The sequence below is a fragment of the Sitophilus oryzae genome, unplaced genomic scaffold, assembly GCF_002938485.1.
Source record: "Sitophilus oryzae breed Bouriz unplaced genomic scaffold, Soryzae_2.0 scaffold_165_pilon_pilon, whole genome shotgun sequence".
Taxonomy (NCBI): Eukaryota; Metazoa; Arthropoda; class Insecta; order Coleoptera; family Curculionidae; genus Sitophilus; species Sitophilus oryzae.
The window spans coordinates 3051865-3066916 of NW_022146347.1; the positions used below are offsets into that span (position 1 = coordinate 3051865).

The 15052-nt window shown below is 32.9% G+C and overlaps 2 protein-coding genes across 5 annotated transcripts in view; both read left to right on the forward strand.

Moving 5' to 3' along the window:
* LOC115880832 (E3 ubiquitin-protein ligase HECW2) overlaps nucleotides 1–15052 on the forward strand; it is a 261880-nt gene that overhangs the window by 87310 nt on the left and 159518 nt on the right. The window lies entirely within an intron of this gene.
* On the forward strand, nucleotides 10481–11075 carry LOC115880837 (FUN14 domain-containing protein 1-like). Its single transcript, XM_030898146.1, has one exon. It carries the CDS (start codon nucleotides 10585–10587, stop codon nucleotides 11023–11025), a length of 441 nt encoding a protein of 146 aa, XP_030754006.1. The 5' UTR covers nucleotides 10481–10584; the 3' UTR covers nucleotides 11026–11075.

The window sequence follows — 15052 nt, forward strand, 5'->3', positions numbered from 1 at the left end:
GGCACTTTCCCGGATACTATAATGAAATTCCGGAATCCGGAACAAATTACCTAATCCGAGAATTTCCCGGGATGTCCGGAATACATCTGGCAATCCAATGTCAGATATGTCAAAATGATATAATTATTACGTTTGATTATATTTAAATTATTAATATTTGTGTAATGAATTCTATCGAAAATATTTTTGCACATCGCAGAATTTTTTTCTGCTCTGATTTATACATAATTGAGCTATTTGATCACGATGTTTATACCACAATAGTCAATACACACTGTATTATCAGTTTTAATAATAGACCTAGATTAATTTAACAGTTACGTTACATAATAGTTGTTTTATGTAGAAAACAAATATGCAGTTGAACTTGATACTTAGTGCCGCCGGTATTTATAGTTTGTAGTTGTAAACCTGAATGTTTTGATATTGCCATGGGTTACAATGCCAGGGTGAAATATTATTAAAGAAAAAAAAATATAACGTGTCTTTAGTTGGTTCTGCATATTTGTTTATGACTAAAATCCACTATATGAAGTTGATCTCCGTCCATACAAAGGACAATTAAAATAATAGCATTAAGTTTTTCGTTTCAATTTTGACATACCAAGCAACTTCAGTTAGTCCTGATCTGAATAATTTTGTCAATATTACAAAACAACTCATGCTATTATATTGTACATAGCGATGTTGATGGCGATGTCGATTATTGATAGCAATGTAACCTAATCTGTTTTCCAAGCGGACACCAACTTAAAGCGGAACTCAAAACCTGGGAAGACTCCATCTGTAACCTGGAATGGCAATCCTCCAACCCGGTTTCAGACATTCGAAAAAATTTCTCAGGACTTACGACCGAGAAAAATCAAGAATTTTCCTTGATTTAAATAAGAACAATCTTCGGATTGTCACGGGGTTTCTAACAGGATACTGTGTCCTGAACGAACACCTCAGTAGTTTGAAGCTTTTTTGAATGGCGAATGCAGCTTCTGTGGCGAAAATAGGGAAATACCAGAACGCCTTGTTAGTGAGTGCGCCGAGACAACAATCTTTCGTGCCATAAACTTTGGTAGGGCTGATATCGGAGTTGGAGAGCTGGCCTCTGTGGATCCGTCTCAGATATTGGTTTTTATCAAAGCCCTGAGACTGTCGTTCGTCGCGTAAGGTCGCGATGATAACCCCCTCCTAAACATTCTACATTCTATAATGTAATCCAATTGCATTTGGAATAACTTTAGGCCTAAGAAGACTAAAACGGAAGTAAATAATAAAAAGAAAAGGTAATAATGCGGGAAAATATACAGAAAAATAGAGGAAAGGAATAACGGCATAGCCCGCTATAGAGAGCAATAACCGCAGACACGTGCTTCTGGCTTATGACCTTTATAAGTACGGTGCATCCAAGTTCCAAGATGACTACTTAGAGATGGAAAAAAAGAAGAATAAAATGACCAAACTGCAGCCTAAAGTACCAATTTGCAGCTTTGTGTTGCTGTTGGCTGCCTCCGCAGCTGTTCTGGACGAGGCCCACAATCCTGAACGACTCTAGTTATGGGCGGCAAATTGGGGCCGTATGCTACCGTTTGCTCCTTTTATCCTTCTTTTTTCCATCTTCAAGTAGTCATCTTGTAACTTGGATGCACCGTACTGATGTAACGCTTGTCTGCGGATATTACCCTCTAGCAGGCTATTCCGTTATTTCTTTCTTATTTTTCTGAAAGTAAATAATATCTATACCTTTAGTCTTCACTTTAAGACGAAAGTGCCACTCTATTAACCAACAATATGCCGTGGTCTACTTATTTATATTTTTTTTTAGAATGCGTAGTTGAAGAAAACCATAAAACGCGGTTTTTTATATTTTTATGAATTTTCATCCTTCTGAAATGGATTGATTATTATGTGTCTAATTTTAGGTTCTAAACTACAGTATAGAAATCTTACATTTCTATTGATGTTAAACATTATATTTACATAGTGAAAAATACATTTTTTAAGAAGTTATATATTTCTTAAGAGAATTAAAGAATGTACAATACACTTAGCTCGATTTCACAGATAGGATTCAGAATATTTAATGCACAAAAAAAACGATCTAAAGAAGAAATCTACAAACGCTGGAAAAGTCAGAATGGGTCTAATCTGTAACTGCCACGGTACTGTATAGAGTAGGATGACGTGGGAAGACCGTCGGTATAAGTTTACAACGGTTTATTAATGGCCGCGTCACACACACTTTCAGTTAAAAATTTCTCTGGAATGTCCTCCTGCATATTAATGCAGGTTAGGTGGGGTGGTTTTCGCAAATGTCAGAGTACCGACAAATACATGACTTTGCGCTCCAATTCCCTTTTTCGCGTAGTGTCTTTTTAATTGATGGAGAAAATAAACTTACAAAATAAACGATCGACATAATGTTGCCAGGACGTTAAGGTAAATTGGTATCCTATAGGCACTATTAGTCTAAGAACTGGCTACATAAAAAACTTTATCATCGTTACATGGCTAATTTTCTTGTGAAGTATCCTTATGTGTAGCCATTATGAAATAGTCATGTCTGCCAGCGCGATCCCGGGGCTTAAAGCGGGGGCGGCCAATCGAAAGGCTGAAATTTTGACACTAAAAATATTATATGGTACACGAGTTATAATTGCGAAAATAGCTTTTATTTATCATTAAGGAACGTGAAAAATTGTTGGAAGACATTTTTCTGGTCGCTAAAATGCCGGCAGACAACGCGAAAGAGGCATGAAATTTTGGAAAAAAAATTATCGCTCACATGCATGCCGATTTGTGGAATGTCATATTTATTTATTTTAAAAGCCGTATACAAAAGGGCAGATAAAAACATCGTGGCTAAATCAGCGGCAGACAGTTATCAAAAGCGCGATATGACTCTAGCGCTTTCAGGGAACGCCCCCGCCTTGAAAATCGCGCATTTTTGAAAAAAATTCCTTTATATTTTAGAAAACTTTGTGGAACTGCCTGTTTACCGCAAATTTACCCACGGTATAATTTTTTAATCTACCATGCTTACGGCTTTACTCTATGATTACGACACTAAAAGAATGGATGCAAATACAGAGAAAAACAGGTGACAAAATTATTTAAAAATAAATATTTCTAAAAATGTCTTTTTAAATTTGCAAACTTCAACGGTTATTTTGGACTCATCTGAAAATCGGTAAAGAGAAAATATATTTCTTTTATCGAGATACCTACCAGCCCTAAAAATATTTGCACTTATTCAAGCCTCACCCTATAGAGTACTATCGCGCTTTTGATAACTGTTTACCGTTGATTGAGCCACGATTTTTTTGTCTGTCCTTTTGCATACGGCTTTTTAAATAAATAAATATGACATTCGACCAATCGGCATGCATGTATGCGATTATTTTTTTTCTCAAAATTGCATGACTCTTTCGCGTTGTCTGCCGAGCCACGAGAAAAATGTCTGCCAATAATTTTCCACGTTTCTTAATAATAAATAAAAGCTATTTTCGCAATTATAACTTGTGTACTTATAATATTTTTAGTGTCAAAATTTCACCCTTTTGATAGCCCGCCCCCGCTTTAAGCCCCGGGATCGCGCTGGCAGACATGACTATTTCATAATGCCTACAGAAAGGATACTTCACAAGAAAAAATAGCCATGTAACGATGATAAGGTTTTTTATGTAGCCAGCTCTCCGTCTATATATTTTTGGCGCCCTTAGTGATCGCTAGTAAAAATACAAGTAAACATTTTTGCTACCCATGGAATATTCGACGCCGGGCTGACTAACTGGAATTTAAATTGCTGTAAGAAAATGTCAAGTTGCCATATTTATTTATTTATTTTCTGACATTTTGATTCGTTTTGACATTTTCGTTATTATGAGTTTTTGGTTTAAGTGAATTGTGTTACTTGTGATACTTACGCTTAAAGTTTTTTATTAGCAGATGTTGCAGTTCAAAATTGTTCTTTTTAGAACTGCTTGTAGTGCGAGGTGTACCAATACCACCTATCTAGGTGGTATTGGGTGTACAAGATAGCGAAGGGGCTTAACAGCCGTTGCAAAAAACTCATCACGACCTCATTAGAATAGTTTAAACGGGAAAACGGTAATAATGACCATTTATGTGCCTTAAGTTCTGTTAGGTTAGGTGAGTTTTGTTGATGTAAATAATAACTGTTTATATATTTATAATTAATTCATTTTTGTTTCCTAAATCAATTGATAAAATATTTTGATTAAAATAAAATATGTAAAAGTGGACAACGCTGTGCTGGTCAAGCTTAATCGTGCGACTAAAAGTTTATTTGGTATGATCTATACTTAATAAAGACAACAAATGGATATGTTACATATACCCTATAACTTTTTTATTTTTTCTAAAACTAAAAACGAGATTTGGTATGTTAGCATAGGACATTAAATCGGGATTGATTGACGTTTTCATTTACTTTCGGCCACTTCCTGTTTCACCGGAAATGAATACAACTTTTGATTTTAGTGAGTAGTACTATTGGTATTTTTTTTACTTTGTTTGATAAAAAACTATATTCTGAATAAAATGACATATCACATGTTAACTTTTGACATTTTCTTCTAAAAAAAATCGAATCACTCGAAATACCAAGTATGTGGTACCAAATTATTCGTAAAAAAGCTTATTCCAAATATGCTAATGGGCCACCCTCGTTCCATTTAAAAAAATTGAGTTGTGATTAAAAATACGATTTGGCCATCTTTTAACCGACCAGGAAAAGACACGAAAAACATTAAACTGTCTCTACACTTCTCGCGAAATAACTCGAAGTAGGTCAAGGTTGAATAGTGAACAGGGATATTTCGTATTTCCTCGCGTGCTTCAACAAGTGCTTCTATAGACATTATCTAAAATAACTGACTTGGTTATACATGAGATCTCATTTCGGATCTTTTTTTACATTATTTTAAGTTTTTGGTGAGATTTGCCACTGTCAAGAAATTTTGTTGGCGAGTACGTAGAGCAAAGTTGAAATTATAATGCTTCGTCTGGTAATTATAACTAATAATAATAATTGTATTCATATATTACGGTCATACTATACCTTTGACCAATTTAAAGTTTTAGGCATTTCTTGTCAGTCGTTTGTAGAACGCTAGTTCCTGTTTGTAAGCTATTAATTTATAACCGCTAATTGTAGCATTGCCTGCAACAAAAGGCAATTAAGCATAATCGAAAAACATTTCGACGAATTATTTACATTTAAGCGCGGCAACTTGTTTACCGGCTGACATCATTTTTGCATTTTTCCTTAAAAGAAATAATCGTTTGTCGATGGAAAACATGAACAGGTGCGAGGGATATAACCGACATAATAACATTTTTTCTGGGAATACGTTTAAAATAGTTTTTTGTTTTGCCTCGTTCGGTAAAAGTAGCTTATGCAATGAACGGCGCGGCGTGTCGTATGGTTGTTTAGCTAGAAAACGATTGACGTTTCTTGGAATACTCGTGATCCAACCATTAAGCACGCCATTGGCCATTTCAGCATATCCGTATACAAATATACATGTTTTCTTTTAACTTTTATATTGTCTTTTAAATTTTCCATATAGAAACATAGTAGGCGCCTGTCAACATATATCAAATGTCAAAATTAACTGTCATTTTAATTTAACTTAACGTCAAAGTTTTAGACCGCTTCGTTTAAAGCTGTATCTAAACTGAATTTTTGAAGTTGACGAGTTCGAAAAATGGAATTAAGCCGAGCAAATTTTCGCGCAATAATTTTTTACAATTTTCGAAGATTGTTGTCTGAACAAGAAAATTGGATTAGTCTTAGCGAGGATCCATGCAAGAACAGATCTACCAACAACGGTACTCACCCTGGAAAACGTTGATGCTGTACGTAATGCCGGAGTCTCATGCATCCGAAATCCGATGACACGACGATCCGACGGTGCTCCTATTGGTCGAAATATTTTGACACCAATTTTTATCCGATAATTTTAACTAATTGTCCGACGTCGTATAAAGTTAAATTTTGTTTAACTTTTGTACGATATCGTGTGTTTTTTAACCTGACTTTTTTTGAAAACATTTTTTTTAAAAACAAGTTTAGTGGGAAGTGAGCAATTTCGGGATATTTGGCGAGGCAGTTATTTTTATAAGTGTTTCTCCAATAAAACATGACATGAATCTTTCTCTATTCAGTGCAGCAGAAAAATGTCAAAACTGTCAAATTTCGGAACGAACTTTCGGATGTATGTGACTGTTAACTCTGAACTCTGTCTGTTAAACAGTCGTTTTTATTATTCTCTGTCACGCGCATCAAAATCCAGACCACATAAATTGGATGACCAGTAGGGTATTTCAAATTAAATGGGTGTTGTCATGGATCGACATTTCTTAGCCAACAGGACGCCGGTTTTTTTCGATCATACGGTATTTACCTATGAATTAAAATGACAGATATGCAGATACGAGATAAGCGGACCTTCCTGCTAAAATAGAATTAACCAATGGTCAAATTACAACATTGAATTGTTGACACAAGGATTTTTGCTAACTTTAATTTTAAGTACGGGTGCAATCAGAGTTTATTGAAAACAACTTTTTTAGCTAAAAACATAAAAGGCAGTCGCCTATACATACATACATACTAGTACTGGGGGGTGCAAGGGGTATTGAAGCGATAATATAGCAGCAGTCGCTTATAATAATTACATGGTAGCGTTGATTGAAAGAACTGTGTTGCTTACCCAGGGTTGCTTATTACCAGGGTTGCTTATTTCCTTCAATCAGCGATGGTAGTCATAGGCTAGGTAGTCTTCTCAGTTATTGGCAGGTGCTTGGCAGTAAATTTAATTTTGGCACTACATGTACATTTTTTACCCAAGTGAGACACCGCTCGATGATAACATCGTAGCATTAGAAGTTTAAAAAAACAAGGAATGTTTTTTTTATAAGAATTTTTTTTTGGAAAAATATTAAAACAACTAATACTATGCGACGGAGCTGTTCGCCGGTGAGCAATGGGTCGTAAGCTAGTGAAAATTAAACTGTGATACTTACGTCTTTATAAGATACTGGGCGCCACTCAGTTATCCATTTACTTTCGAAAACTTCTAAGTTGAAAACTGAGAAATCAACTCAGAATATAGGTATTACTTATTTTAGGAATTACACAAATGAAACGCTGAGATGAACTAATAACTAAGTACAATTAATTAAATGTTAAATAGAATAAAATAAGAATATGAAAAATTTGATATTAGAAAATATTTGTTGGTAAATTGTATGTATCAAAATAGATCACTCAAAATGGTAGTTAAATCTGCACGCTTCTGAATATTAATATTTTACTAATTATTCCGTATAAAGTCTGAGGCCCGATTCTGTAAACACTTCTCTTGTCTAGTGTCTCATCAATCGTATACAAATAGCATAGGCTAGACAGGAAATTTCTTGCTACGGAGCTTACAGAATCCCACTGCTGGCGATCTTGGTACCAAAATGTAGGGACTCTTCATATTCAAAAAAAAACGTATTATGTGAATATCAGAAATATGCATAACATGTGTAAAGTATATCAAATTGAACTCTAAAGTAATTAAATATATAATATGCCTGAAGGGCTTAATGAATTCAAATGAACTTAAATTATATAGATATAAAATCAAATGATCTGGCCTGTTTTATCCGTGCTGGTCGCAAGCTGGTTGTGGTGAACTGCAACTGGAACTGGATTGTGGTATAAAACGTCTCTGGACAGACAGGATCGAAAACTTGTGTGGATTCAGGAGATTCCTCCGTTATTCCCGGTGTGAAATATAGGGACAAAACGTGGACCAAATGTCAGGTGCAAAAAAAAAACAAAATGGCACCAGAAAATAAAGCCACCATATAATGCCTTAAAATAAAATTCTGCCATAAAATAAAATTCTGCCATAATCTAAAATGCTGCCATAATCTAAAACCCTATACAAAGAAAAAATAGGTATTAGGAAACGTTACGTTTAAAATAAAGATCTTACCTCTGCTCAGAGAGTTTTCCCAAAAAAATTGGCAAAATGCCAACAAACGCCGATAGCTCTATCGGGTTCAGCTTTAGCCACCAATATGGGGAGGGAAGGTAGGCACGAGGTATGACTATACACCGTCAGATATAAAGTCACAAAACACATACACAAGAAGTGCGAGCGCCTTGCTAAATATTGGAAAGTGAAATTGACGTTTAAATTTGACACTGTTGACAAGTCTACTGCTACTAGCGCCCCCAATTTCGCTTGTAGGAACTACGGACTAAATTGTCACGCATGGCGGGAAGTTTAAAAAAATAAAAAAAATTATTTCTTCATTTATTTTTAATTATGACATACACAAAAACACAAAAAATACACCATTTTTTAAAAATATGTTTAATATCAATATCTAATATACAACAGAAATTAATTTCACCACAATAAATTAATAAAATTAAAAGAATAATGTTACAAGTAGATCAAGAGACAAAATTAATTATAACAAAACTGAAAAAAAATGGCGTCATAGATGGCTTAGAAATAAAAGATATATTTATCATAATTTTGAAAGTAAAATTATATGGGAAATGTCATCGATAATCATTTTTAAGCCAACTGGACGATTATTTCAAACATACAAGCTGAGTTCGTTCATAGTGCTCTGAGAAATCTAGATAAAGAAAGAATAATAAATTAAAAGTATTCCAGGGGAAAAGAGAGGAAAAACCTGTATCGTCTCTGATATCTGTCAGGGTATTGTTGAAAGTATCATCTTTTTGCTCGAAGTTTTCAGGTCGATCAAAAAGATGACATTTACAACAATACTTTGCTGTAACTTTCACAAATATCAGAGAGAGTACATACAGGTATTGCCTCTCTTTTTCTCTGGGATGCTTTATATCTGTTGTTCTTTGTTTATCTATATTTCTCAGAGCATAATGCCGAACACGACTACAGTATATAATAATTTCAATATCCGAAGTGGAAAGATCACCTTTCTGTTTTGTACTATGGTCCCTTTCTTCCGATGGCTCATCTCGTTGATATTTAGGAAGGATAAATAGGAAGGAAAATATAAAATTCAATTTGATTTGATGATCCTTTTCTGTCACCTAAAATCAAGAGAACGACAATCAGCATGTTAAGATGAAAAAAAAATTATCAACACTTACCTACACGTTAGTCCGAGGAGTTTTATTAAAAACCCATATTTGCCTAAATAATTTATGTATTAAACTTGCAAAGCAAAATGCAGCGTGTAAACAAAAGAAATAAAATGGCGACAAGTCAACGTCAACGACCCGACAAGGAGAAAAGTGGTGTTCGAATTAGTTCGAATAACAAATTATGGGTCACCAAAAATTGTTTTTGTCTCCTTTCAACGCACACTTTAGAAAGAAAAAGAGATGAACTGGAAAACTAAAAGAACGTCAAGGTTTTATCTGTCACTCTTGTCAATAATTTATCGGTAAGGAAGATTCCTAGAAAATCGCTTGTAGTCAAGTTTTCAACCATTGCCAGTTCTCCCATAAGAAGTGTCATCTACCTGTATAAAGTGACCAACAACTTCGACCGGACTGAAATAACTAGCCAGAAATAAACTTGTAGAAAAAATAAAAGATAATAACAGTACTTAGAATGCCATCTCGGTGCGAGGACTTAAACTTGAATTATTTAAATAAAATAATTCTGTACATTTATTTAAATTATGTGAATTTTAAATAAAATGCTACTCCAACATACTAGGTAGTTGATTAAATTTACAAAAAAGAAAACCCAGAAAAGATCCAATAGTTCTCAAGATTTAAGCAAAAAATATATATATTTTTTTAATTTTAAAAGTAAAATAACTCGGTTATTTTAAACTTATTTGAAAAACAGTAAAGAGAAAATATGTTTCTTTTATCGAGATCTACCAGCCCTGAAAATATTTGCACTTATTTAAGACTCGCCCTCTATAATAATCACCATCGTTGGAAATTTGCTTCTCATAATTAATCTTTGTTATTACATGACACATTAATTTTGTTTTAGGGAAAAACTTACCTAAAAACACACTAACAATAAAATAAAGCAAAATCTCCTTTTTGGCTAGTTTCTACAAAGTTCCTTTTTAGCTATGAAAATATTTAAATAATAATCATATATTAAAAACGAAAGATTAACAATAAAATGTAAATTTATTTTTCATAAGTAAAATAGGTAGGCATTCGTGGAAACTATTCAAATTGAACAATTTACTTCATTTTCATGAGTTCTTCGAAAGTTTTCCTCCAAAATAAAATGGGATACTTTTATTCATCTTTGTTTTAATGACATTTCTTAATGTTTAGATCGACAATGCAACACACGGACATATAACTAAATAATATGCATAGATAAAAGAAAATAACCATCTATTATAATATGTAAATACATGAATTTTTATAAACTTGTACGAGTCGTGTGACAAAATAAGTAAAAATCAGAAACGACAATACCGATAACATAAAACTAACCCAATATTTGTCAACGAAATGTCAATAAATTTCAGTGTAATAGATAAGAGACCTTTATCGAAACACATTGTACATGATTGAATCCGCTCGATATGACATCCTTAAGTAAATCAGAGAAGAACAAAGTCAATAAGGAAGAAAATAGACTTCGAGAGTCGGATTTGTTCAGCGCAAACAAATACGTCGAAGATTTTTACAATGGAATCAGGAAATTACCTTCCAATCAGCAAATTCTTATCGCCTCGACTTCAGGATGGATTTTGGGAGTGTTTACAATGAAAATTGGACGAGCTTTGGCAGTCGTTCTCGGCGGCGGCCTTATTTTACTACAATATGCAAGAGAAAAAGGTTATGTCACGATAAATCCGGACACATCTGAGAAAGAAAAAGAAGTTAGAAATACCCATCCGTCCGATGAAACGATAGGATTTCTGTCTCAATGGTTCGATAATCTGATTAAATTTGCTTCGAGAAGTTCCTCAATGACATCCGGATTTTTAGGAGGATTTTTTATAGGATTGGCTTCCTTTTGATTATGTATTATATCTATATTATCTTATAATAAAAAATATTATAGAAAAAATGTGACGAGCAATTTTAGAGGAAATCAATTTAGGGTTCCAGTCCATATTACGGACACTAAAAACGTTAAATTTTCCATACAGATTAGGTAGAAACATCGAATATTAGCACTTTACTACATTATATAGATGTGGATTGACCTAGTTTTTAGCATAAAAATTCAATAAAACCTCTTTGTAAGCGTAAAAATTAAGAAAATACATGTATTTACAATATTCCGAGCTAGCAACCATTGACTTTTTGATTGACAGTTGATCGACGGCCTTCGCATGCTATTTGCGACGTTGTCAATATAATTATTTTATATAATTTTCTACTGAAGTGAGGTTATGTTAGATATTCTTTTAGGGGTTCTGTGGTTTTGAATTTTTGGATAGCTTTTCTTTGTGGAGGGTGTTAAGCTGTGGTTTTTATATTTTAATAATTAACTGTGATTTTGCAAAAAATATTATTAGATTGGTTAGGATTTGGGTTGCTTTGGTTAGCGTTTCTTTGTGGAGGGTGTTAAGCTGTGGTTTTTATATTTTAATAATTAACTGTGATTTTGCAAAAAATATTAGATTGATCAGCATTTGGGTTGCTTTGGTTGCTTTTCTTTGCGGAGGGTGTTAAGCTGTGGTTTTTAAATTTTAATAATTAACTGTGATTTTGCAAAAATATTATTAGATTGGTTAGCATTTGGGTTGCTTTGGTTAGCTTTTCTTTGCGGAGGGGGTTACGCTGTAGTTTTTAAATTTTAATAATTAACTCTGCTTTTGCAAAAATATTATTAGATTGGTTAGGATTTGGGTTGCTTTGGTTAGGTTTTCTATGGTGAGGGGGGTTAAGGTTTTCTATGGTGAGGGGGTTAAGCTGTGTTTTTTATATTTTAATACGAGTCTGAGTGCTTTCAATGATTTGATTTTAAACACAGATTTTAAAATAATTCATTTGTTTTCACCGTGATGGCGCCACCGTAGGAGCCGTTCCTCCGGCGACCGGCACGTGAAAAATTGGCGAAAAATAGCGGCAACGTCGCACAGGTTAATACCATCTAACTGATCCGGGTCACTTAGAAATTAAATTTTTATTAAATTATTTAATTATAATTGTTTCTGGCGAAAGCAACTTCATATCAATGTTTATTCATAGGATAACAAAGCACATCACTGTTAAATTATCAACATTTTATATAAATATTTATATTTTTCAACTACTCCAACTACTCCAATTACTCCACAGAGAATCAAACGAATTGTTAATTAAACTATACTCTGTGGATGACTTGATAAAATCACGATGAAATTAAAGTCCCTAGATGAATATCTAGGGACTTTAGATGAAATTTCTACGCAGCGCCATCTATCCCTCTACTGGCAGAAACCCCGCCGTGTTTCCAAAATTCAAATGGCAGTTTCATCCGCCTGGTCCCCACTTTTAAACAGGTTCCTCGGTTTGACAGTAGAGGCACTGCGATCGATAGTGATACTATATTTTCATTGTTATTATACGGTTTAAGTTTGTTTTTGCTAAAATTATAGTTAATTTGTTGAATTTTTAGCAGTAGAAGTGGATATTTCAATGAGAAAAAAAGCGAAGAAAGAAAAATAACCCACAACTTTTCAAAGCTCCTAATGTAAGTTATATGATTATTTCTTTAAAAAAAAATATGATAGATGTTAAGGAAAACATTAAAATTATATACTATCAGTGTACAGATTTATTTAAAAATCATATTAATAGAGAATATAGCCCAAAATCGAACATCTGCATGACATAACCTAGAGAGCCTAAAATGATAATAATTTAATACTTTAATACCTACTAACATGTTATTATATATGTGCTACTAGGTGTTTAAATTACCTGTTATTAAATAAGTAGGTATTAATAATATATATTAACAACCATTGCTCTTAAATATTGTTTGAATATTATAGAAAGTGAATATTAAACATTGTTTACACTTCAAAAGTGTAGTTTCAAAATAACAGCTACCTCGAATAGGGAAAAATATTTTTTTAAATTTATTTAAAAATAAGGTATATCTCTTTTACTAGGATGACTAGGATCCTAGCATCGACAAAGAAGAAAGACATCCTAACTTGCTACAGCATTGGCAAAGAGCAGTTTCCCAGACAAAATACTTCGCAGTAGTGATGTATTTTATGATATTTTACTATTAGTAGATAATTTCTTTATTGTATATTCAGGTGTATATTACATTTATTAAATTTAGCTACTTGGAGTTAGTCAATTAATCAAAATAAAAGTTATGTATTTATGTTCCTAATTATATACTAATATAATAAAACACGTTTCTAAAAGCTAACTCTGGTAAAAATATGCCCAAATATTAACTTGGCTCTATAATTTATAACAAAATAGTTATTCTTGCCATAAGAAGTTGTGTATTTTTAGTCTCACTATCATCACATGCGCCCCTAACGGCGATTTTCGAACTTCACTTAGATCAGAAATCTGGGCCCAAAATTTTTGCGTTCGATTCGCCTCCTCCTTTTAGACTCCATAATGCCATCATATGTTTGTGCCATCTGTCAAAATTCCTCCGCAGCATCAAATAGTACCATCATTTTATTTCAATATTTTAAAATTTACTGGATAATCCGCAAATTTTTTTGGCTTAAATTACCTACTAAAACACGTACTTTTCAGGACAATTTTTTTTAAATTCTTGTGTCCGTAAAGTCGAACGGATCCCAATTTAGGTCTACTGTATTTAATAAAAACGTTTTTAATAATCCTGTTAGTATTTCAAAGATAATAGTTTATGATTTGTAACTTGTACTTGACACTCAATATTTTGATATTTGAAAAAAGTGGAATTTTAGCTAAATCAGAATAGACTTCGTTTTTTTTACAAAATAGTTTAAGGTTTCTAACTGCAGTATTTCAGAAAGAATTTTAAAACTGACTGGCAAAAGAAGATCTACTAACTTACCAGCGAAAAAGATGCAGCATAAAGATTTCAGTTTCCAGATATTAAGCGCTATTTAAGCTTTCTTTACAAAATTGAGTGTTTAGAAGGACTTGAGCGGTTTGCTCTTCTAACTTAATTAATTTTAATTACTTTTCTCATGATAACTATAGTTTTAATAAAATCCATTTACAATATTTTTTTTATTATACATCAGTGGTAAATATTTAAAAATCCAGTAGTGGCCTCGTTCTAGACGGGGTTACGTTTATTGAAAAAAACGCATATAATAAAACAAACTTTTTATTACAGAAATTATGCAGTAAATACATACCGGGTGGTGCATTGTCGTTGGAAACGTAGGATATCCCAGGCAAATTTTGAACTGTTTAAATATTGGTTCCCCTATTAATTTTACAGCTAAGTCGTGAATGAGGTCGTTTTTTAAAGGTCGCAGCTAAATTTGAACAATTTTGGACAGCCGATTTTAAGTACAGAATTTAAAAAAATGCATCTATTTTTAAATTAAAACTGAATAGGTCACAATGCAAAACCAGTCAAATGTCATCATACCTTAAGTTGTCATTCTATGATTTTATCATTGTCAAATGTAATATGCAAATAGTTGTGTTGTCTACACAACTACGGTTATATATAGTCTGTGAAACGAATAACTTTGAATTTGACAGATCCCGCGGGCTTTTCTAGTGTTAATTTTATTAGGTTAGTAACTTGCGGCCATGCTGACGCAATGTCTCTAATATAAAAAAAATAAAAAAAAATTATCTCATAGCCAACACTGACGCCTTTTTTTCTATGATATTGTATTGTTTGCAAATATAATTTTTCGAACATTGATACGTGCAAAATATACACATAAATTTTGGGAATGCAAATAATAATACATCACTATTAGTAGATATTGAATGTTTTTTTTAAATTAGATCGATTTTCAAACCCCAAAATTTAAAATATATTTTACATTTTACCCATTATCTTATGTACCTATTCATTATTTATATATTGTAATACATTTGCTGCATTTGTATGGTTCATAGTTT

Bases quoted from the DNA above. Each gene is read 5' to 3' on its own strand.
- LOC115880837 (XM_030898146.1), top strand. From the start codon at position 10,585: ATGACATCCTTAAGTAAATCAGAGAAGAACAAAGTCAATAAGGAAGAA.